General features: G+C 27.1%; 4 protein-coding genes across 4 annotated transcripts in view; 2 read left to right on the top strand and 2 right to left on the bottom strand.

Moving 5' to 3' along the window:
• The window catches only part of LOC126896498 (neurobeachin-like protein 2), a 111,089-nt gene that overhangs the window by 70,567 nt on the left and 16,705 nt on the right, over positions 1-23,817 (top strand). The gene's annotated exons all lie outside the window — the stretch shown is intronic.
• On the bottom strand, positions 7,202-9,979 carry LOC126896527 (Golgi-associated plant pathogenesis-related protein 1-like). Its single transcript, XM_050669422.1, has 4 exons — positions 9,756-9,979; positions 9,340-9,517; positions 8,905-9,127; positions 7,202-8,100 (listed from the first exon to the last, which is right to left on the bottom strand). Exons 1-4 carry the CDS (start codon positions 9,854-9,856, stop codon positions 7,832-7,834), a joined length of 771 nt encoding a protein of 256 aa, XP_050525379.1. The 5' UTR covers positions 9,857-9,979; the 3' UTR covers positions 7,202-7,831.
• LOC126896540 (uncharacterized) lies at positions 13,907-15,299 on the bottom strand. The gene is made up of 2 exons (XM_050669440.1): positions 14,650-15,299; positions 13,907-14,586 (listed from the first exon to the last, which is right to left on the bottom strand). Exons 1-2 carry the CDS (start codon positions 14,960-14,962, stop codon positions 14,288-14,290), a joined length of 612 nt encoding a protein of 203 aa, XP_050525397.1. The 5' UTR covers positions 14,963-15,299; the 3' UTR covers positions 13,907-14,287.
• LOC126896541 (pupal cuticle protein Edg-84A-like) lies at positions 18,052-19,065 on the top strand. Its single transcript, XM_050669441.1, has 2 exons — positions 18,052-18,189; positions 18,371-19,065. The coding sequence occupies exons 1-2, from the start codon at positions 18,175-18,177 to the stop codon at positions 18,962-18,964; spliced, it is 609 nt and encodes a 202-aa protein (XP_050525398.1). The 5' UTR covers positions 18,052-18,174; the 3' UTR covers positions 18,965-19,065.

The raw sequence follows: 23,817 nt of genomic DNA on the forward strand, positions 1-23,817 counted from the left end.
ATCGCAATTCTAATTTAACAAAAAAATTATAAAATTAAGTAACATTTATATAAAACATACAATAAATAGTTTTTGAAACTTAAAAAAAATTTGTTTTTCTTTAGGTATACATTACGTCATGATTCCTAAATTGTGTACTTTAACAGGCCTACTTAAAAATTTATTATTAATAAATTATTTTATTTTATTTATATTTGCATATGATTTAAGTCATTAATTTTTTAATTGTTTATCACATTTTGTACTTGACGATCACAAAATACAATTTTATAAATTGTATGTATAAATATACTTTGGCTAAACATTTATCGGCACATAATCACTGCATTAAAATCATAAAACTAATTTTTTATGTAAATAGTTACAAAGAACTTAATAAAAGGGTGGGAATAGAAATGCTTAAAAATACGAACATTTAATTAATTTGGATCTTAGTCCTCTGAAAAATTCTTTATTTTACTTGTGTAAAATGGCGAAATGTGATAATATTATTTAGTGATAAAATCACTAGGGGTATATAAAGATGTTTTTTTCAGTCGTGGTGTCAGTATGTGTTTAACGTTGATAATGGTAACTTAATTCTCAAAATACGTATCCGCAATTTTTTTAGTAATTTTTTGTGACTTCTTAAGTTAAGTATTTTTAATATGTTTTTAATTATTAATAGTATTAATTTCAATATTCAATCTCAAGTGTTATATGTGCAACAATCCACATACAATTTACTAAATTTAAATAATTTAAATTATTTTTAACAATGACAAGAAAAATTAATTACAATCCTGTTTTATTTAAACATTCAAAGTAAGAATAATAATATTCTGACCTATAAAAAAATTAAACTTAGTCTCTCTCCAAACAATTTGACTACTCTACGCTTATCAATCTATCTAATCGACTGTAATGAGTGTATTATAATAACATACATCAATCTATTTACTACCTTCTTCACATATGTATAAAAATCTGTATGCTTGTAATATTTTACATAAAAGACATATATTAATAGTTATTATGTTCTTTTATAATTAAATAAAAGATAAAAGTGTAAGATTGAATAAGGATGTTTATTTTTTTCTGTTATTTTTGGTTAATAATATTCTTTAAAATAAATTTAAAAATTAAATATTCCGTTTTTTAAAGATATATTCGTCTCTTGACAAAAATACCGTTCCTTCAAAACTTCCGCCCAGCGTAAATGCCCCTTCTGTATCCCCCCTTAATGTGCCCATTCTCATGAGAAAACACAATATTACTAAAGATGTTTTTAAAAAATGTGTCTTCGTTTAAAACCCCTGGTAGTTCAACCCATTATGAATGATTTACAAATTGATCGAGTAGAACTAGATCCTCATGCGTTTTACAATTGCGGTGTAGATCTAGCCGGTCCTGTAATGGTACATACAAGTTTATTGTGATGCATGTGAAAGGATACTTAGTGATTTTTGTGTGTTTTGCAACGAAGGTGATGCACTTGTCAGCAGATTAATTAAAAACTTAAGGCTTTTCTTAATGCATTAAATTGTTTTTTAATCGTAGAAGCATAAGTTATATTTAGATAACGCCACAAATTTTGTTGGAGCTCAGTATCATTTAAAAGAAGTATTTTGTTCGACGATACAACAAGATGCAAGAAATATGCTAAGCACGGAATTCAATGGCACTTTATACCTGCGTGATCTCCTCATTTCGGTAGGTGGTGAGAAAGTGCCGTTCGTTCAATGAAAATTTTTTTATATTAAGTATTAGGTAATCATAGCTCATGATAAATTGAAAAAAACATGTTACTAAAAAACCAAAAGAAAATTTTTGATATTATTTTATTTTTTAATCAATTAAGTGGTTTTGATAAATTAATCATATAGAGACTTACGTATATAATTATTTGAAAATATTTCTAAAAAATGAAACTGTACCTATTGCCATCTCTTATTTTAAATAATAACTCACTTATAAATAATCCAAATATTGATTTTGACTGTTGAGAATGATTACTTTATATACAAGTTAACTAAGACATAATAAAAATATTATAAATTAGTAATTTTTATAATAAAACACATTTAAAATCATATTTAATAACATTCGCAATATTTACACTGAAAGGAGGCTGGCGTGCCTAATTGAGCACCCAGCCGCTGTACTCGACTAGAGGGAGGGATCACTTTGCTAGCCGCCTGTATCTCAAATTCAATTTAATCAAGTGAACATCCCACCGCTGGCGTACTTAATCAAGCCCCCGATCGCTCGGACGACATGATATAGTCCTAAAAAGGACAGTTTAGATGCTGGATTCCTTAAACAAGACACCCTGAAACGATGTTGTTGTTCCGCTACTGAAGCTGGCTAATTCTTGTTGTCCAGAAAGACGTATTTCTCTGTGATTTCATTTGTTCATTCGTCGATTTAAATGTTAATAGACCAATTCTAGAACATTCTAATGTCATTAATGTCTGGATGACGTTGTCTGTTAAATATTTCATTGCCAGGTTTGATATTTGATCGCATCCAGGTACATTTCCATGTGGTAATTTGTTAATAACATCTGCGAAAAAGTGAAAGAGGGCCCCCTCTCTAGCATGTTAAGTTCGGGAAATAGAAGGATGTAAAACTGATCATTTTAAATTAACTTTATTTTAAGTTAATCGAATTTTAAGTTAAATTTATTAATTTTAATCAAATGACATGATATGTATTAAAATATAACAATATGCTACATAAACTTTTAAATGTTTAAAAATATACCAATGTAATCTTGTATAAAAAAACATATATTAATTATATAAAATAATTAGGAAGCTATAAGCAATATGTAATAGTAACACATAAGACGTAAGGTAATAAATGATGTATAAAATATTTTATAACAAACGATAGAACATAATAAAATGTAGATTATTATTGATAAAAAAAATAATTAATTATTACAAAACGATTAATAATGGTAGCTTCGGTGATCACTTCTTGTTTTTGAAAATACCATCAAATTTAATATAAAAAGCTCAAAATAATAAGTGTTCTGGCTCAGATGTGGCCAAACACTCTCGGAAGCTCTCAGTTACTCTTCAATTACAATCAATTAATCTCAATCCATACTACGATTTGAACTTTTTAAAATACGCGTTTGAAGTGATCAGCCGCGTTCATATTGCAATTTCATAAGAAAAGGAACGTTGATATATTTCAGAGTATTTATTGGAAATATCACGATTGAAAAATAATAATCTCACCAAAATACTATACGGCTTAGAATTAAGTTTTATGAGTATATAGTTTAAGTAGAGACAATGAATAATCAACAATTTAATCAAACAATATCAACAATAAAATATATTAAGTAAATTTAATAAATCAATAACAACGGAGTTAATTGGCAGAGTTAGATCATTGATACGTATACTCCGGTATACTTCTACACTATAATTAATTCCTCACTATGAAGTTTTAAAAGTATTATCAAATAAACACTTTTTCGTATACTCCGCGACACGACAAAATATAAAACAAGGTTAAGTTAAAAAATATATAGAATATTACAGAATATTCTATAATACGCATATAAAAGAAAAACAATAAAATGAAATCCTTACGAACTTGTTCTCCCTCAGCCCGCTGTCGATCACGATAGTTTAGATGAGTGTTTTTCAACCTTTTTCATTATGCGACTCCCATGGTATGAAAAAATATTTCGCGACCCCCCCCCCCCGACCCTTTGCTTTTTTATCATGTTCGTGTATTATCATGTATGTGTTACAAATATTCATTCTATACGACATTTTCATACAGTATAAGTAATATAGTACGTAAAACAAATTATTTTACAATTACATACATCGAAAACAGCATCAATTGATAACTTAAGGAAGCTATTTACGCACATCGGTATACGTACGTACGTACGACCAAAGCCGATGACTGCCGGAGCCGTCCGGCAAGTGTGGTGGCTAGCTTGTGAGTTGTTGAGAGTGAGCGAGACACAACGAGCGTTGCGTGGGACAAAGCGATACTCACTCAGTTCACGTCGACGGTTCAATTGTTTGACGACTGTTAGACATTGTTTTCATCTTTCAGTAATAATTACGCATTTGAAGTGATTTGTAATAATTTAAAATGGATAAATTCCTGAAAAGATCGACAGAACCGTCAACTTCTCGTGAGAGTAGTGGCAGTACAACGAAGAAAAAACGTCTTTATGACGAAAATTATTTGAAATTTGGGTGTACTGTGATTAATAATAGACCACAGTGCGTTATTTGCTTCAAAACTTTATCAAGAGAAAGCATGAAGCCATCGAAGTTAACACGCCACCTCAACACAAAACATCCAAATGAAAAAAATAAGCCCTTGGAATTTTTTGAGAAAAAACTACAAGCTCTTCAACATCAAAAAACATGTATACAAATGTCCAACCTAAATGAAAAAGCGTTGCTTGCTAGTTATCGAATAGCTTTTCGCGTGGCTAAAGCTGGAAAACCTCACACTATTACCGAAAATTTGATTTTACCAGCGGCTTTAGATATAGCAGAGATTATGTTTGGGAAACAAGAAGTCGAAAATATCAAAAGTATACCTCTCTCTGACAATACCATTCAACGCAGGATAAGCGATATGGCCACTGACGTTCGTGATCAAGTCATAGAAAAAATAAAGGAAAGTACTTTTTTATCTTTGAAATTTGACGAATCCACGGATATTGCGGGTTGTGCGCAGTTTGTAGCTTTTGTGCGTTTTGAATCCAGTGAAAAATTAATGGAAGAAATATTATTCTGCAGAGCGCTTCCCACAAATACTACAGGTCAGTGCTTGTATAACATGTTCCTTGAAGCTACGCAAGATATGAATATCGATTGGGCAAATAAATTCATTGCTATTTGCAGCAACGGAGCAAAAGCGATGACTGGTGCGAAGAATGGATTTATTGCTAGGCTGAAAGAACAGATGCCAAACGCTCGTTGGGTGCTTTGCTTTCTCCATTGCCAAGCTCTTGCGGCCAAATCCTTCTCACAGGAATATAGCCAAGTTCTAAATATTATTATAAAGATTGTCAATTCTATTAAAGGCAAAGCGCTGCAGACACGATTGTTTCAAATTATTTGCGAAGATATGGGGGCACTCCACCAAAATTTACTGTACCATACAGAGATAAGGTGGTTGTCGAAAGGCAAAGTACTGACCAGAGTACTTCGTGCTGAACTTTTAATATATTTACAGCAGGCTAAGTCAGAATACTCTGAATTCATTTGCGACCCGGCATTCCTTTTGAAATTAGCTTTTCTTTCTGGCTTATTTGAGAATTTAAATATCTTGAATGAAAGTCTGCAAGGGCGAGATGAAAATGTCATTACTGCAAAAGACAAAATACATGGCTATACAAAAAAAAATTGACTTGTGGTCATCGTCTATAAATCAAAATAACTTCGATTCATTTTCGTCGACACAATCTTTTGTCGAAGAAGTCGGATGTGAGATAAATATCAAGAAATATATACCTGGTATGAAAATGGTGTTAGATAATTTGAAAGAAGAAATGTGTCATTACTTCTCAGTGCAAGAAATATCGGACAATAATGGGCAGAGGTGGATCTTAAATCCTTTCTTAAATGCAGCTATAAATGAGGCTAATTTGCCAACAAAGCTCAAAGAAAATCTGCTTGAATTATCTACCAATGGGATATTACACATGGAATTCAATTCTGTTAATATGGATACCTTTTGGTTAAGGAGAAAAACAGAATACCCGGAATTAGGAACTGAGGCTTTGAGGTGTTTGATTCCGTTTGCCACCTCGTACTTATGCGAGTTGACATTTTCTTCAATGGCCCAAATAAAAAGTAAGCAAAGAAATCGCTTGAATTTGAAGAACAATTTAATTCTATGTGTTGCAACTACAGATCCACGATTGGAGAAATTGATAAATCAGAAACAAGCACAACCTTCGCATTAACATGAGTCGTAGGATATAATTTTTTGTTGATTTTTTTGTATTAACATACAATGATTATGAGTATATCCTTTTGTTAAAATTCTCTTACATAATAAATCAATATTTTTAATTTTAATTGTTTTTTTACTGAAGTTCTCTCGACTTCTGGCGACCCCCCTACAGAAGCTTCGCGACCTCCCAGGGAATCGCGACCCACAGGTTGAAAAACACTGGTTTAGAAAATCCATATTAAATGCTTAATACTCAATAGTATAACCTACTTAACTAAATAATAAAAAAAACCCAGCACAGGGGGGTCGCGGCACAGTGGTGACGTGGCATGGTTGGATCAAGTATAATGATATCTGACAGTGATTAAAATCACTATAAAAAAAAAACGCTTCGATGCAAATCTTTAGATAGTGTTTAATTTAAAAAATTGGTGTATTATTCCAAAAACTACATGATCTGCTAGTTCCTTATTAATATCCTGATTAAGATAAAGTATGTCGAATGAAAGATGTATATAAATACTACTTCTCATGAAAAAATTGTAATGATCCATACATTTTTTAAAAAGTTATAGCACTTTAAAGTAAAAAATGTAAATTATAAAATCGAGAATTTTCACACAAAAATAGCATTCGGTAGCCGTTTTCACCATGAAGACAAGTCCAGAGGTCAAAATTTTTTTCAAATTAAAGTATATTACATTAACTTTAATTTAAGATATGTATAAAAGTGTCAGACCTTCCGGAACATTTTCAAAAGTTAAGTTGAAAAAGTTAATTTTTTGTGAAAAAGTTGTAATTTTAAATCCCCCCCTGTGGGCAGGTAGAGGGCCAGATATAAAAAAAAAATATACCAAATAATAAGTAAAGACATCAAGCATCTATAAAAAAATTATATTGATATGTTAATTTTTGAAAAATTTACGGCAGTTTTTAGTAAAAAAATTGAAAAAATTTCGAAAATTAGCAAATTTTAAATTTGTAATTTTTTTGAAGGTTTCCTCCATTTACGCGAAACGAGGGAAATTTTTTCAATTTTGAAGGGTAATGTCTTCGACTAGATACGATTTTTGATCTTTTGACGTATTGTTGAAAGAAATCGGTTCGGTGAGAGCTGAGAAAAAGTGGTAACTGACAAAAAAAAAAAAAACACATTATAGTAAAACCAATTCCTTCTCAGCTTCGCATCGAAGCTAAAAGTCAATGTTTAAAAATCATAATAAAACCAAATAAACTACATGTATATCTATTTTCCACATACTGCAAAGTCTATTTCAGGAGTTAAGTAGGAGATTTATATATAGCCACCATAGTATTCTGGGTAGACACACAATTCCACATATCACTGAATACCCTCAATAATCGTAGCATTATTAATATTATAGACTGTGACAACTAATTACAATCAATTTTTTATTAATAAAAAAATATTACTTTTTTATCTTACAAACCCTCGTACTCATATCCCGAGAAATATTATCATTATTACAAATAAAAAAATAGTAACTCTTACATGGTAATATCATATAAAATGTACATATTATAAGTGATGCAATAATACTAAGTATATTATACCTATAATTTATACATTGATTATAATTGCGCTATTGAACAATTCCTCTTATAAAGTAAGAATTTAAAATTCTGCGAGTTGTTATATGCATCAAAGGAAAATAGTACTAATAATCGATCTCTGTATTAACACTACTTCATCGAAGGAGGAATTCATGATAGATATTTTATTTAGTGTCTATTTTATTTTTTATTTGATATATAATTTATAGTGTTCATTAATATTTAAGGACAATGTAAGGTAATTTGACAATGACACTTAGTAAATTAATATTAACAATTGTTTTTTTTAATCACATATATCAAACTTTTAATATTTATTATTTTAATCCAAAACGTTGTCAGGTTCTTCTTCTGAAGGTAATGCTATATGTTCAAGTCTTTCAAATGGCTTTATTCTGGGTAATAGGTTTTCCTTGAACTTAGTAAGTATAGTTGTATTAGGATTAATTATTGTAGTAATTACATAATTTTTCTCCCAAACACCATTATCAGTATCATCAAAAAACCAATCTCCATATGCTACGCCAACTCCAATCTCTTTAGCATTTTTCCAAAGCATGCATATAGCATGACCACGCAAACTAACTTGATCTAAATGTTGTTAAATATAAATGTGTTATTATTTATTGTCAACAAAATTATTTCAATTAAAGAAAGTTATTATATTATAAGAAGAGGAACGGAGTGGACGAGTTGGTAACGTGACCGTGACTGATTCTATTGGTCACGAAACTTAATTTTTCTAAGATTAATAGATAGAATTAATAGAATTCTGAGAGATTAATAAATATAATTAATAATTTAAATAGTTTATTTAATATTTAATAGTTATTAATTAATTATAAGTAATTTATAAGCTGTATATAATAATAGTTATTAAAATAATAATAATTTTTAACTAATATTTTTTATTGTAATAATATATAAAATAAATAACTATGACTCCTACAATAACGCAAAATCAATTCGTTCAGTAATTTTGTTACGATTTTGTTGTTATTATTATCATAATAACAAAGAAATGTCATTTTTATTTATAACTAAAATTTAATAAGTATAAAAGAAATTGATATTATATGATATTTTTATTTTATTATTTCTTAAAAATAACTTAGCGGAGACTTTATTTGTATTTTTAAATATTCCTCAGTTTCACTAGTTATGCAACCCGAGTTAAATTAATCACACTAATATACAACAATTAATCCTTATCTATTATTTTTTGAGAAAATTAATTAAATTCAATTAAATAATTCTAAAAAAATTTAGTTTTCTTATTAAACCATTAATAGATATTTGGTAATTGAGTTTTATAGACGTTTGACTCAAAAAACTTTATAAACATTTATTATAAATATCTATACTACAAACAGTTGTATATAATAATAAATGTACCTTTGCCAGAAATCTCTTCTTCAGTTCCGTTAAAATTATAAACCTTCCCATTTTCGTCTAATTTAAATAATTCGTCATAATATCGGTCAGCTGCTCTATCACCTGCTCCAAGCCAATTTTTTCTTAAACATATATTTTCTCCATATTTCCTAACAGTTGGACCATGTTCAAAATAATGAGTTAGAACAATATGGTTCGCTAAAATTTGGGCCAAGTGATTTAACTGAAAAAAAAAATAGTATATGATTTATTTATCAATCTTATGAAATATTGTGAATATTTTTTTCCTTTTGAAAATCGTTTCTTAAATAATAACAATGCACGCAAAGAATAATCGTTTAATGTGCGTACCATTATTTTTGGGAGAAATACAACATAATTTTATTTTCTGTTTTTTTTTTTTTTTGTAAGAATTTATTGTTATATCATCTTTACCTCTTGGTGCATTTTCAATGCGGGTACATCATGCAAAGATCTATAGTAATTGACTCGAAGAATATGTTCATTTCTAACATAACCTGCTACGTGTTCTGTTGTTCCTATGTGTTCAATCATTAAATCTTTGTATTTGTCACCATATTTTTTATACCATATTTCATGTGCATCATATAAACTATAATTTATAAGCAAAAAACTAATAAATTCTAACTACAATCATTATAGATTTGCTAAATTCTTTATTTTAATTTATACTTTATCATCTTATGATTTAAATTAAAATTATGCTTAAATTATAAGTTTTTATGAGTTTATTTAAGGGAATGAACTTATAGTGAGAAATTTGTTTTAATTAAAAAATAGAGAAAATAATACAGTTTACTGTATCAAATTTGCATTATATAAAAACTTACTCTCCATAAGCATTATGCGTTAGTGGATTCGTACTAATTTCAAATGTAGAAAACATATTTGATATTGTTGCTAGAATAATTAAAATAATTATTTTATACATGATAGATTATTTTTTATTAAAGATCTCTAGAAGATATTTGATAAAAATATCATAGAATACTTTGCTTCGAATACAATTATTAATTATTAGAGCAAATTTAAAATAATTCTTATATTATTATTGCTCAACATTAATTCAACGAAAAATTAAAAATATTTAGTTACATTTATATTACGCGTATATTAAATAGTTTTTAAAGCTTTAAAAGTTGTTTTTTATATATTTATTTAGCTTTTGACACACACGATGTTATGATTTTAAGTTATTGTATATTTGAACTGGCCTACTGTAGCATCACATTATAAATTATTTTACTTTATTTTTATTGTGTTATTTGTACATGAATTATTGTCATAAATTTAATTGTAATACTATAATATTGAATGTTTCCTAATACTCTCAAAATGTATGAAAGCATGGGAGTATCTAGTAGAGTTTGAGGACAGAACAAAATAATATAGTGATTAGGTGGCTCTAAGGTCAAATTAGAAATCATTGTGCTGCTCAAGGTCGACAATTTTGAAGTGGTCACTTAGTAGTGATATTAACGTAATGGTAGTCAAGGAGTTCGACGTAGGGTAGCCAACGACAACCTTCAGATGGTTCTTTTCGGCGTAGATAATGTACGAAATCGTATCAAGTGGAAATTTAGGATAAGGGTGGACAATCCCAAATAGTTGGGATAAAGACGAGGAAAAAGAAGAAGATATTTATGTATAAATTATCGTCATATTTTTTTCGAACACTATAGTGCTATTATTATTAATATTATTGTTATTAGTACTGTTTTTAATTAATGACATGAAGTTATTATCCATTAATGATTAATTTCTTTTTAAGTAAATTATTATTTTTATGTTTACTATCGTTTAACTTTTTTGTTGAAATTTCATTTAAAACGTATAACATTATAGAGCTGTTATTATTATTATTTTTATTATGGTATTTGTAAATAATTTTAATAAAAAAACTAATAAATTTTAACTACAATTAATATAGATTTGCTACATTGTTTATTTTAATTTATACCGTAATTGTCCTAGGATTCAAAATAAAATGATGCATAAATTATAAGGATGTTTTTGTGAATTGTAGTAGTTTTACTACTAAGTTAGTAAGTTTTACTACTAAGTAGTTTTAACTACTTTAGTAGTTAAATTTTTTTTTTTTTGTCTGTTACTACATTTTCTCAGCCCTCGCCGAACCGATTTCTTTCAACGTTATGTCAAAAGATCAAAAATCGTATCTAGCCATAGACATTACCCTCAAAAATTGAAAAAAATTTTCTCGTTCCTCGTAAATAGGGGAAACCTCCAAAAAGAAATACAAATTTAAAAATCGCTAATTTTTAAAAAATTTTCAATTTTTTTTCTTAAACTGCCATTACTTTTTCAAAAATGAACAAATCAATATACATTTTTTTTATGGATGCTTGATATCTTTACATATCATATGGTATATTTTTTTTATAAATTTGATTCTTTACCTAGCCACAGAGCGACATTAAATATAACAACTTTTTCACAATAATTTTTTTTTACCTTAATATTTGAAAAATTTCCGGAAATACTAACACTTTTATATATACCTTAAATTAAAGTTTATGTAATATACTTTAATTAGAAAAAAAAAAATTTGACCTCTGGACTTGTCTTCACGGTGCAAATGACTACCGATTTATTTGTGGAAATTTTCGATTTTATATTTTACATTTTTTACATTGAAATGCTATAATTTTTAAAAAAATGTGTGTAAAATAATATTTTTTATTAATCCCTTTTTCATTTGACATACTTTATCTTAATTAGGATATTAATAAGGAAATTGTAGTTCGTGTAGCTTTTGGAATAATACACCAATTTTTTAAAATTAAACACTATCTAAAGATTTGCATCGAAGCGTATTTTTTGATAGTGATTTTAATCACTGTCAGATATCATTATACTTGATCCAACTATGCCACGTCATCACTGTGCTGGTTTTTTTTTTCTCTGTTCGATGCTAACCTGAGAATGTATTAATTTTACTATGGTGGTTTTTTTTTTTATTTTGTTTTTTTTGTCTGTTACCACTTTTTCTCAGCCCTCGCCGTACCGATTTCTTTCAACGATACGACAAAAGATCATAAATCTTTTTATCGTATCTAGTCGAAGACATTACCCTTAAAAATTGAAAAAATTTCACTTGTTCCCTGTAAATGGATGAAATCTCCAAAAAAATTTTCAAATTTAAAAATCGCTACTTTTCGACATATTTTTTATTTTTTTTACTTAAAACTACCAAATGTTTTTTAAAAATGGCCAAATCAATATTATATAATATAATTGAAAAATAAACAAAATTATACTGTTTTCTGTATCAAATTTGCATTGTATACAAATTTACTCTCCATAATCATTAGGTGTCAGTGGCTCTGTACTAATTTCAAATGTAAGAAACATATTTGATAATGTTGCTAGTGTAATTAAAATTATTATTTTAGTCATATTAGATTATATTTTATTATAGATATCTAGAAAATAATAGTAATACTATAGAATATATTACTTTGAATAACAATATTATATATTTAATCAGAGCAAAATAAAAATAATTCTTATATTATAATTGCGCAACTCTATTTCTACAATAAATTTATAAAATGTAGTAACATTTAATATATTTACACATATATCACATAAATTCTACAACATTACACGTATATTATATAGTTTTTGAATCTTAAAAAATGTTGTTTTTCAATTATATATTTGAACAGGCTTAGTGTAGTATCTTTTTGATAAATTATTTTACTTTATTTTTATTATGAAGTTTTGTCATAAATTTAATTATAATAGTATATTATTGAGTGTTTCTTAATACTCCCAATATATATATATATATAAAATTACGTGTTTCATAAAAATAAATCATTATTATTATTATTTTGACATAAACAATGATTGTAAATAGTACTATTTAATCAAAATTAAATAATCAATGACATAAGGTTAAAAGCTATTGATTATTAATTTTTTTTAAATGAAATATTAATTTTATGTTAAAGGCTTCTTAATTTTTTTGTTGAAATTTAATTTTAAACGTTTACTAAAATAGTGTTATTATAGTCTGTAGTTAGTATAGTCTGTTATAGCATTATTAAATTATTAAACGTGTATTAATATTATATTATACTATGTTTCTTGTTATTAAATATTCTGTGTTTTTTTATATTTTAGCTTCGATGCGAAGCTGAGAAGGTATAAATTTTACTATGATGTATTTTTTTTTTAATTTTTTTTTTTTTTTTGTTACCACGTTTTCTCAGCTCTCGTCGAACCGATTTCATTCAACGATACGTCAAAAGATCATAAATCGTATCTAGTCCTAGAAATTACTCTCAAAAATTGAAAACATTTCCCTCGTTCCCCGTAAATAGAGGAAACCTCCAAAAAAATAATACAAATTTAAAAATCGCTAATTTAAAAAAAATTTTCAATTTTTTACCTTATACCTTAAATTAAAACTTATGTAATATACTTTAATTTGAAAAAAAATTTGATCTCTGGACTGGTCTTCGTGGTGAAAATGGCTACTGAATGCTATTTTTGTGTGAAAATTCTTGATTTTATATTTTACATTTTTTACTTTAAAATGTTATAACTTTTTGAAAAATGTATGGATCATTATATTTTTTTTAAGATAAGTACTATTTACACATTATATGTATATATATATATTAGGGTGTCCCTTATTTTGAAAATTTTGGAAATTCTTCGGGCTCACCCCCCAAATTTGTGTGTATACATATAAAAAGTGGCTACAAAAAATTTCAGGCCGATCAGATAAGTTTAATCCGTGCCGACTTGGGGTTGAAAATCGGCCAAAAGGGGTACTTTTTTAGTTTTTAGCAATTAACTCGTTAATTAGCACTCTCACAAAAAAAAATATTAATACTAAATTGTAGATCTAATTGTTTTGTATAAATTAAGTCCTTACAGTTTTTCTTTTAAATCCATTAGTTTTCTAGAAAAATGTCAAAAAACATAATATTTCGTAAAATTGCCGAAATTAGCATATTTACGAATATTTTATCATATATGACGAACCATATGTGATACGACCTAATGTTTCATACAAAAATTGTTTAAAATTAAATTTTACGAAATAAAAGTATTAAGTACAAATTTCATTGAACCGATCGTTTTATTGCTATAGCTGAATTAACTCGATCATATTACGATTTTTACTAAATATATGAATTTTATTGCTTAATTTAAATATATTTCCTTTATATTGTAAAGTGATGTATTTGTTTGACTTAAACTCATAATGATACTTACTTCTCAATATTATTGTATAAATTAAAAAAAAGTTACTATATAAAATACAAAATGTTAAATTCAAAATAATTCACAAATTATAACAAAAATATACATTAAAAACTATGTTTTAATGTTTTTTTGTTGCAATTAGGATATAATATTCTATGCTCTTGAACACACAGTGTAAAAGTAACTCAGCTTTTTCATCGTTTACAGTTAAACTTTCATGAAAATCTTCCATTACCTTAACCGCTTTATCTGCAGAGTCATTTACTACTTTAAGTGAACATACAATTTCTTTTCCGTGTAAATAAAAATTATCAGTATTCCAATTACTTGGATCCAAATTTAAAAAATTAGTATTGATATCGAATCGTTTAAAAAATTTCATACTGCTTTTTGACAAAAAAGAAGCTACAGTTTTTTCTAAAAAAAAATATCAATCACTCAATAGTCATCAAAAAATAATGATATCAAAAATTATTATACCTGAAAATGATTTGTCAATATGACTCGATGAAAGAATAAAACGTTTACTAGGGTTTATTATTGACTCATTATTAAGGGATACAACCATTAATTTTTTTATTTCGGTTGAAATGGAATCGTCCATTTCCCAGAAAATATTACACTCGCGAATAGTCAATACTGCTTTTGCTCTTATAGTAAGATTAACAATTCTTAGGTTATAAAAAAAAACTTTTAGAACTTGTCCAATGGATGGAAGTTTTGAACCTAAAATTTGAGTAGTCAAAGACCCTATTAAAAATATTTTATTGTCATTTCTTAATACTACGGACATTTTTACGTACACTAAAAGAAAAACACAATAGGAAGCAGTTCAACTTAATACGCGATGTGAGCGACTAAAGTGGTATAAGTATAAGTTCACTATATCTATTGCTGCGATTTGTAATAAATTTACGATTTCCAGAGTTATTTATAATTTAAAAATAATAACAATACATTAATTCAGTCATACCATAGTATTATCGCCGTACTTGTACGATAAGTGTTGTAATGAACCAGATGATAACTAACAGAATCTAGCATTAAAATTCATATATTTAGTAAAAATCGTAATATGATCGAGTTAATTCAGCTATAGCAATAAAACGATCGGTTCAATGAAATTTGTACTTAATACTTTTATTTCGCAAAATTTAATTTTAAACAATTTTTGTATGAAACATTAGGTCGTATCACATATGGTTCGTCATATATGATAAAATATTCATAAATATGCTAATTTCGGCAATTTTACGAAATATTATGTATTTTGACATTTTTCTAGAAAACTAATGGATTTAAAAGAAAAACTGTAAGAACTTAATTTATACAAAACAATTAGATCTACAATTTAGTATTAATATTTTTTTTTGTGAGAGTGCTAATTAACGAGTTAATTGCTAAAAACTAAAAAAGTACCCCTTTTGGCCGATTTACAACCCCAAGTCGGCACGGGTTAAACTTATCTGATGGGCCTGGAATTTTTTGTAGCCACTTTTTATATGTATACACATAAATTTGGGAGGTGAGCCCGAAGAATTTCCAAAATTTTCAAAATAAGGGACACCCTAATATATATATATATTTATTCATATATTACACTTATAAATCATAAAACTTCGACATACTTTATCTTAATGAGAATATAAATAATGAAATAGGAGTTTTTGGAATAATCCATTAATTTTTTAAAATTAAACACTATCTATAGTTTCGCATTGAAGTATTTTTAATTATATAAATTTTAATCAGATATCATCTATACTAAACCCAACTATGCCACGACGCCACCGATTTTTATTGGTTAAGATATTGTCAGATAAACTTAACAAAATTTATAAATGCATATTATTTCAAACCTTATATTTAGTCTTGATTTTATAGAAAAATATCACAGCTATAACTATTTTTAATATTAAATCTTTGCACATGATAAGTTGAAAATATTTACGATCTCTATAGCATAATGACCATTTTTTTTAGTTGTTGAAAGATGTTCTTTTTAGTAGAAATAATGATTTTAAAAATTGATATAAAATTAAATTATATTGATTATTTCATGAAGAACAATAAATTAGTGACAATAAATATATTTAAACATGCCGATTCTTAAACATAATTCAGTTTGAAATGATGTAGAATTCATTAAATTATTTATCTTTTCCTGCTGATAATTTTTAAAAGAAGATTATTACATAATCTATGCATAAAATTAATGATTTCGTGATAGTCATAGTTTTTAATTCTATTCAAAACAATTTTAGTTACACTTAATATTAAAAAGGTTTTTTAGTTAATCTTATTTTAAAATCAACAAAAATCATTAAATAGTTATTAAGGTTATTGGCTGAGTAATTTATACATGTTTTTTTCTTGAAAATATTTAGGCATAAATAAGCGTTGGTCAATTACTTTAACATATGTTATGCTAACAAAATATACAATTTAAATACATATTCGACATATTTTTATATATAATAGACTTAGTAAAAATGCTCTAGGTTGTAGTTTATAAAAATTTACTAAATTATAAGATAAATTTTATTTTGCCTCATTAGCTTATGGTCTTCTTTTACTAAAAGTACGAAAAATCCATACATATTAATTCATGGTATTATTTGATATTTTAGTATGATTAAATGAAGTTTATTATTCTCTAATAAAATATGCAGTCACTTTTATAAAATTTGACTTGAACTTAACATATATACTAAAAATGAAGTAAGTCACTATGTAACTCTTATGAAATGTTTAAATTTTCGAATCGATTATCTGGAAATGCCTTTTTTTGAGATATAGATTAAGAATATTTTGCGACTTTTAGAATTAAGTATTTTTAATATTTTTATTTTGATTAATATTTTTAAATGAGTAATTAATGTTGATTTTTAAAAATAGTATAACCAAACTAGATATCAACAGCTAGTTTTTAGTTTAAATATTTTCTACGTGTATCTAATATCAACTCGGATCTTAGCTTTATAATTTGACATTTGTAGTATTGGAGGAACATATTAAAGTAATTTTGACATCATACCAATAAATATTTAGTTTTAGAGATTTTCATTATTTTGTCATTTATTATTAACATTAATGTTTATGTAAAGTATATCTATTTTAAAGCGGATTCCGTAATAATTTTAATATTGCGTTTAAAGAACTACACTTATTTTTTTGAAANTTTGTAATTAATCATTAATTAACTGTCCATAAAATAATAAATCTAATATAATTATCGTACTTGGCATAAAAAATTAAACTTCTAGATTCTTTTTTTAAACGAAAATGCGTTTTCCAAAAAATAAAATGAAAATAAATAATTAAAAATCAACAAAATCAGTTATAACGTATTTTAAGACTTTTACATGTTTTTTACTGTATGTAGTGTTTTTGTGGGCTATTTATTGAGAAAACAACATTGAAGTTATTATTTTTGAATTTCTTGTAAAATTTCCTTTACTTGAGTTTTACTTCTATTATTCTAAGTTAAGAGAAAAAAAAGTTATGAGACATAGATCAGTTATTTCTTTTAAATTTGACTCTTTGACTGAACTTAATAGGCCCGGGGGCACGGGTTAACCTTAACGGATCGGTCCCAAATTTTGCACAGCTCATTTTTTTGACCATTAAAAAAAAATTAAGGGGTAGCGTAAAGAAAAAAAAGACATTCGATTTTTGAGGGCCACCCTAATACATATATAGATCATATGTAATGACTACTAATAATGAGATCGAAAACTCGTTCGGTATATTATATGTCTCGCTCTTTATGCAGTTTACCATTGGTTATTAATTTGATAACATGACTTCTAGTAGGTTTTAAGTAACACCCAATGTCAACAATAAAAAAAAATGAAGGTCATTGGGGCTTGTAATATTGTAAAAAATTGTGGGGACAGATAAAAAAGGGTATTATGTCGACTATTTAAAGTGTAAAATTTAATATTATAATAATCATTAAGCAATTGTGTTCTTAAGTGTCGTCAAAACCAACTAGAGTTCATCATGCAGTGCCTTTCTGTAAGTAAATATTTTATTATAAATTTTATAAAAAAGAAAAATAATAAATATACTTATTTTTTTTTAGCTAACGTTTACTAGTAAAACTTAACTAATTTTGATTCTTGTCTTTTATAAATAAATTTAACTATTCTGAAAAAGAATTAATATGAAATTTATACGAATTATTATTTATATACAGGTAGTGCTAGTTGTAACTGCTTTCGTTTGCATGACATTCGCCGACGATTTAGCTAAACCCACAGACTACAAATTCTCATATGGCGTCAGTAACCCAGCCTCTGGTGACCATAAAGATCAAGCAGAAGTAAAAAACGGCGACTTTGTCACCGGTTTCTACCGTACCTTGGATGCCGACGGTTTGATACGTACAGTCAACTATCATGTTGATCCTCTCCACGGTTTTAACGCTGATGTTGTCCGTGCCCCAGCTAGTGATGTTGTTCCAGTTGTCAAATCTATAATCTCTGAACCCGTTATTGCCAAGTCTGTCATCCCTGAACACGTTATTTCCAAGACTGAAGACGTTCCAGAATCAATCGAGATCAAACCAGTTGATTTTGAATTAGCTAAGGCTGCTGTTTTGCCCAAAGTTATCGCTCCTCACTCTTCATACTACCCGTACTATTACTTTAACGGACTTCCAATCCAAAAAGCTGCCCTCAAAAGCTGGTATGACTCTTACCCTTACTACTCTGGATTGTCATTCCAAAGAAATTGGTTAAACAGCTGGTATGGATCTTACCCATACGGATACACAACTTTCGCTAAATAGATTCGATATTAATTCACATACAAAAATTAAGAAAACACATTTCAATGTAAAAAAAAAAATGTATAATAATATTTACTCGTAATTACACTTGTTATGTATAATTTAATGTCTTGATATTTGTTGCACTTTTCCTCATTAAATATTCTTTTTCGTCGTGTTGTAAGGGGTTAACATTACTAAAGTTGAACAATTTTTTGTATTATTTTTACTTCACACATATTGAACAATTTTAAAAAGAACTATTTTATTAATTATAAAATAGTATTATGTAATATTATTTAGGTAGTGTAAATATTCCAAAATTCACAATAATTCAATACATTATGTAAAAATAAATACTATGTTTCTAGTGATATTAAATAACTGACGATTCCAAGAAGAACGAGTATATATTGAAGTGTTGTTAATAAACAATATTATAAATCTTAATGTTTTTCAAAAATTAATTTTTGATATTTTAACTAAGATACCTTCTTTTTTTTGATAAAATGTTATGTTAAAATAACAAAACATTAAAAAATAAAGATTATTTAACACGACATAAAACGAATTATTCAAAATAGTACATTATTGAATGTATGTGAAGTTATTATTATTATCATCATTAATATAACAAATATTATAACACATTTCTTAAATTATTAGTATATATTTTGTTTTATCAACAGTAATAGTAAATCATAATTTGAATTGCTTGGTCTGAACTTTACATTTATTATTCGAATCTAAAAATGTTAAACAATGACTTTTTTTTTATGTAAAGTGTTATTGACAAATATGTTGTACGAAATCGGTAGTGGCTGTCGTTTTTGTAAAATTATGTTTTGTTGAAATTTGATAAGGTACCTAAATAAATAGCAGCATAACTGGTCTAAACAATTTACTAACACCTCCTAGTACTTCCATAAAGAAGTAATTAATGATTATTTAATGAATAGTCTAAATGATTAATAAAATGTTTTAAAAATCTGATTATTAATTTATTTAATTAAATTATATAAATTTATTACTATTCAAATGATAAATATGGTATAATATTTATTATTAAATTTTAAAAATATTAATCTCAATTGAATACAAAATTAATATTCGTTTACTTGAATGAACAACTGAAGAGCTGGTATGAAAAATAAGATTATATTAAGCATCCATTGATCTTACGAGATATTTTTTATACAAGATTAAAAAAATTATGTAAAAAATGTTCAACTATTTTTATATTAAATATAATGTTTAGTATAAATTTTTATTATAACTTTTGGCGCTTTATCAGAATAAAAAAAATGTAGTTCGAGTACTTTCATATTCTATACATTTACTTCTGTTTGATTATAAAGTTGATGCATTTTATTATTGAATTTCTCTATTGAAATATTCAATATATTCATGTTTGTTATTGTTGTTCATGTTTATGTTTTTTTTTAACTATTATTAATTTATATTTTCTTTTAATTTTACTTTTAGTTGTAATGGTGTATTTATTATCACTCGCGAGTATTAATTTATTATAAATGAAACTAAAAAAAACTATAAATCAATAATTTGTAGAACCATTGAAATTTTTTTATTTATTGCTACGTTTATCCTTACTTTTTATGGACGTCTTATCCAATTAATGTTAGTTGCTATATGACAGTTTCTCTAGTAGTAGTTAAAGATATTAGTGTTTAGAAATGCAATGATTCGATTGATTAGAAATTAAAAATTCTTATGTTATCGTATTCTTGTGTTGAATTTTCTATAAGAAATCAATGCATACAGACCGAAGAATGTAATTTGCGTGTTTGATATTTGATTATGTTGCTTCAAAATAACTCCCTGTTTTTAACCACTAATATACCACTATATGACAGTTAACGTATTTATATTTGATAAAAAACAAAAATAAATGTTGAAATATATATGATATATTTACATAATAATAACAGCAATATGAGCAAATAACATACTTCACTTATCAGAGATTGCACGGAAAAACTCGAATTATTAGCCTAATCGTCCCGTCGATAATTAATTTTCCTTATCAATAATGTTCTTGCAACAACGCACTGCTGAAGTGTGGTTTCTTTCTGTCGACAACCGCGTTGAAACCGTTGTGTGCGTCGGCATTGTACTTAACGGTCCTGATGGTACCATCGGGTTCAACCAAACTGTAGAATCCAGACACTACATCTCCCGTCCGAGTCTCGTGTTGGCTTTTGACATCGCCAGTGTGTGGATCGTTTACGTCGTAGTGGAACGAATAGTGTACGGGCTCGTGGTGCTCCTCTTGATGGACGTGCTGCCCGAAAGAGGACTCGGCAGATCCGTACGACTCTGACGGGTACTCATGGAACGGCGAGCACTGGACCAAACACGCAGCTAGACCGAGGATACCAAACAACTGAAATCAAAACAAAAATAAGTACTCGTTCGACTTGAAGCATCGACGATGGGCTCTGTAAGGCACTCACTAAGAAAGCGTTCATGTTTACTATGGACACACAAAACTGAACTGGATGCTGGTGCAGAGATTTCCATGGTTTATAAAGTAAAATATTGACCGGAAACTTTTAAAGTGAAAACATCTCATGTAAGCGTTACATACGCACATTTTACTGATATGGTACAGCGACCTCTCCGTGCGCGTGAACAAAACAATATGCCGTATGGATGTTTAATTAGCCACCGAGTGGTCGATAACGTAATTGCAGGTAAAATCATTGTATCCATCGATGTTGTTCTTTTGTAACATCGCGACCAAGACATCTTACGAATACTACGGAAACGAGATGCGCGTATAATCGCCTTTATGTCGGTGCTGTACATTAAAATGTTGTTAATATTCGTTGTTTCTTAGTCGTAGGCCACCGCCAACACCAAGTGTTATGTACAATTCTAATACAATAATAAGTACTCTACACAGTCTTTACCGCGTTATAAAATACCAACTCAACGAATGTCAATGTATTTAATATTTTATACTGTCTATTGTAAGCTACGACCGTTCAAGTCTTTACTAAATTTCATAATTTAGTTACTATCGAATTACACGTACAATTTGTTCGAATCATGAATCATGCACACTTATAACTGTCTGTTATTATTTGGGGTGATACAGTAAATTTTAAATCAAATATCATAGGCCAGCATAAAATATAACGAAATGTCTAGTTACTAAGAATAATGGTTCCTTTAATTCTAAAAAATATGTAGAAAAATGGATAATCCACATTATATTCAAAGGTAACAAGTAATCATATTAAACAGACCAGATACACGCTTTCTTAACACCAAAAGAACACCAACCAACATGTTATGGATTTAATAACCATTTATGCACAAAACACATTATTTCAAATTGTCCAAAATATGAAGTCCAACGCTTAAACTCAAACTTATCAAGCAACCGAGAAAACACTTTAAACACAGATAAAATATTAATCACTCCACACCGAATTAATTTAAAGTTTTATCTTTGTAGTTATATCTATGTGAAATATTTGTAAAATATTTCAAATAATTTGTGTAATGTTTTTAACTATTGACCTAAAAATTCGAAGCCGTAACAAAAAAAAAAAATGTTTTTAACTTTTTATTCACTTCGAGTACAATTTTTTAAGAGAAGGTTATGACTATTTTTATACCGCACGATTGCACAACTGTCACTCTAACAAAATATTAAGAGCTTTATAAATGTGAATAAAGATTTGTATATTTTTGTAGATGTATTAACCTTAGACATGCAGGTTCTTATAATAATAATTTTCATCTGTTGCTTAACAATTTTGAAAGTGAGTAATGTAAATGATCGTATATAAAATGAGATTTCTACTTTAAAATAAAATTAGTTTTTAGATTAATATAATTTGTTGAAAATTGGATTCAATGTAAAATTAAATTGATACTCCTACACCGAGTGATACAGTTGGCGGTATTCCAAAATATGCTTATTCATATTAAAAATTATGTACTAAAAATTGTGAAAATATATTGAAGTATAGCTAATTAAAATTGCACTTTACAAAAATATTGTGTTACAATAATTAGACAAATAAAAACTTTATTATGATGTATGTTACAATCCGTTCTAATTGACAGCTTCACAAAATTATGATTGTTTAACATCCGGCGTTATATCAACATAACACTGGTTGACTAATACAATGAACTGTAATTTAATGTGGTTTACATATGTAAACAATTGTTGTGAACATATGACTATATTGTCATAAGTTAGAATTGATAGTGTTTTTTATTTCTGTCTTTGTATAATTATTTCTTATGATTACATTGTTTATAATGTTGATTACTAATAAACACTAATTGTGTCCTATCGTAAATTTATTAATATTCGCATTAAAAGGTCTAATAATTTATGTACAATATAGTCAATACTTTTCTAAGCACCAATAAAAAAATTGTATCAATAGAAAGAAATAAACTTTCCGGACAGAAAATAAAAAAAATAGATACATAATTAACTCATAAAACTTATTCTTTAAATTATGTCCTACTATTCTGTTCTAACATTTTTATGGACCCATCAACATTGTTCGCAAGAAAAAAGATTTTGTTATTGTTAACATAGAAAAAACCCTTTCTTTCTTATTGGAGGAAAACATTAAAAAATTAACTTTTAACGCAGTATATGATTGCAATTACTAAAAAAAAAAATTACAGGGAAACAATTATTGAGTCAAAAGTTACAAGAATTTGCTGTCAGATTCTATTCATATTGTATGAATTCTGTTAAATACTTTGAACAATTGTAATTCTCCACGCAATTTATTTATAACATTTTTAGTTTTTTGAATTTAAAAATTAAATTTTACTGTGCTTTTCATGTCACTACGCTTGTTTTAGATACTTAT

Source organism: Daktulosphaira vitifoliae, unplaced genomic scaffold, assembly GCF_025091365.1.
Source record: "Daktulosphaira vitifoliae isolate Bord-2020 unplaced genomic scaffold, ASM2509136v1 Scaffold_1, whole genome shotgun sequence".
Classification (NCBI taxonomy): Eukaryota; Metazoa; Arthropoda; class Insecta; order Hemiptera; family Phylloxeridae; genus Daktulosphaira; species Daktulosphaira vitifoliae.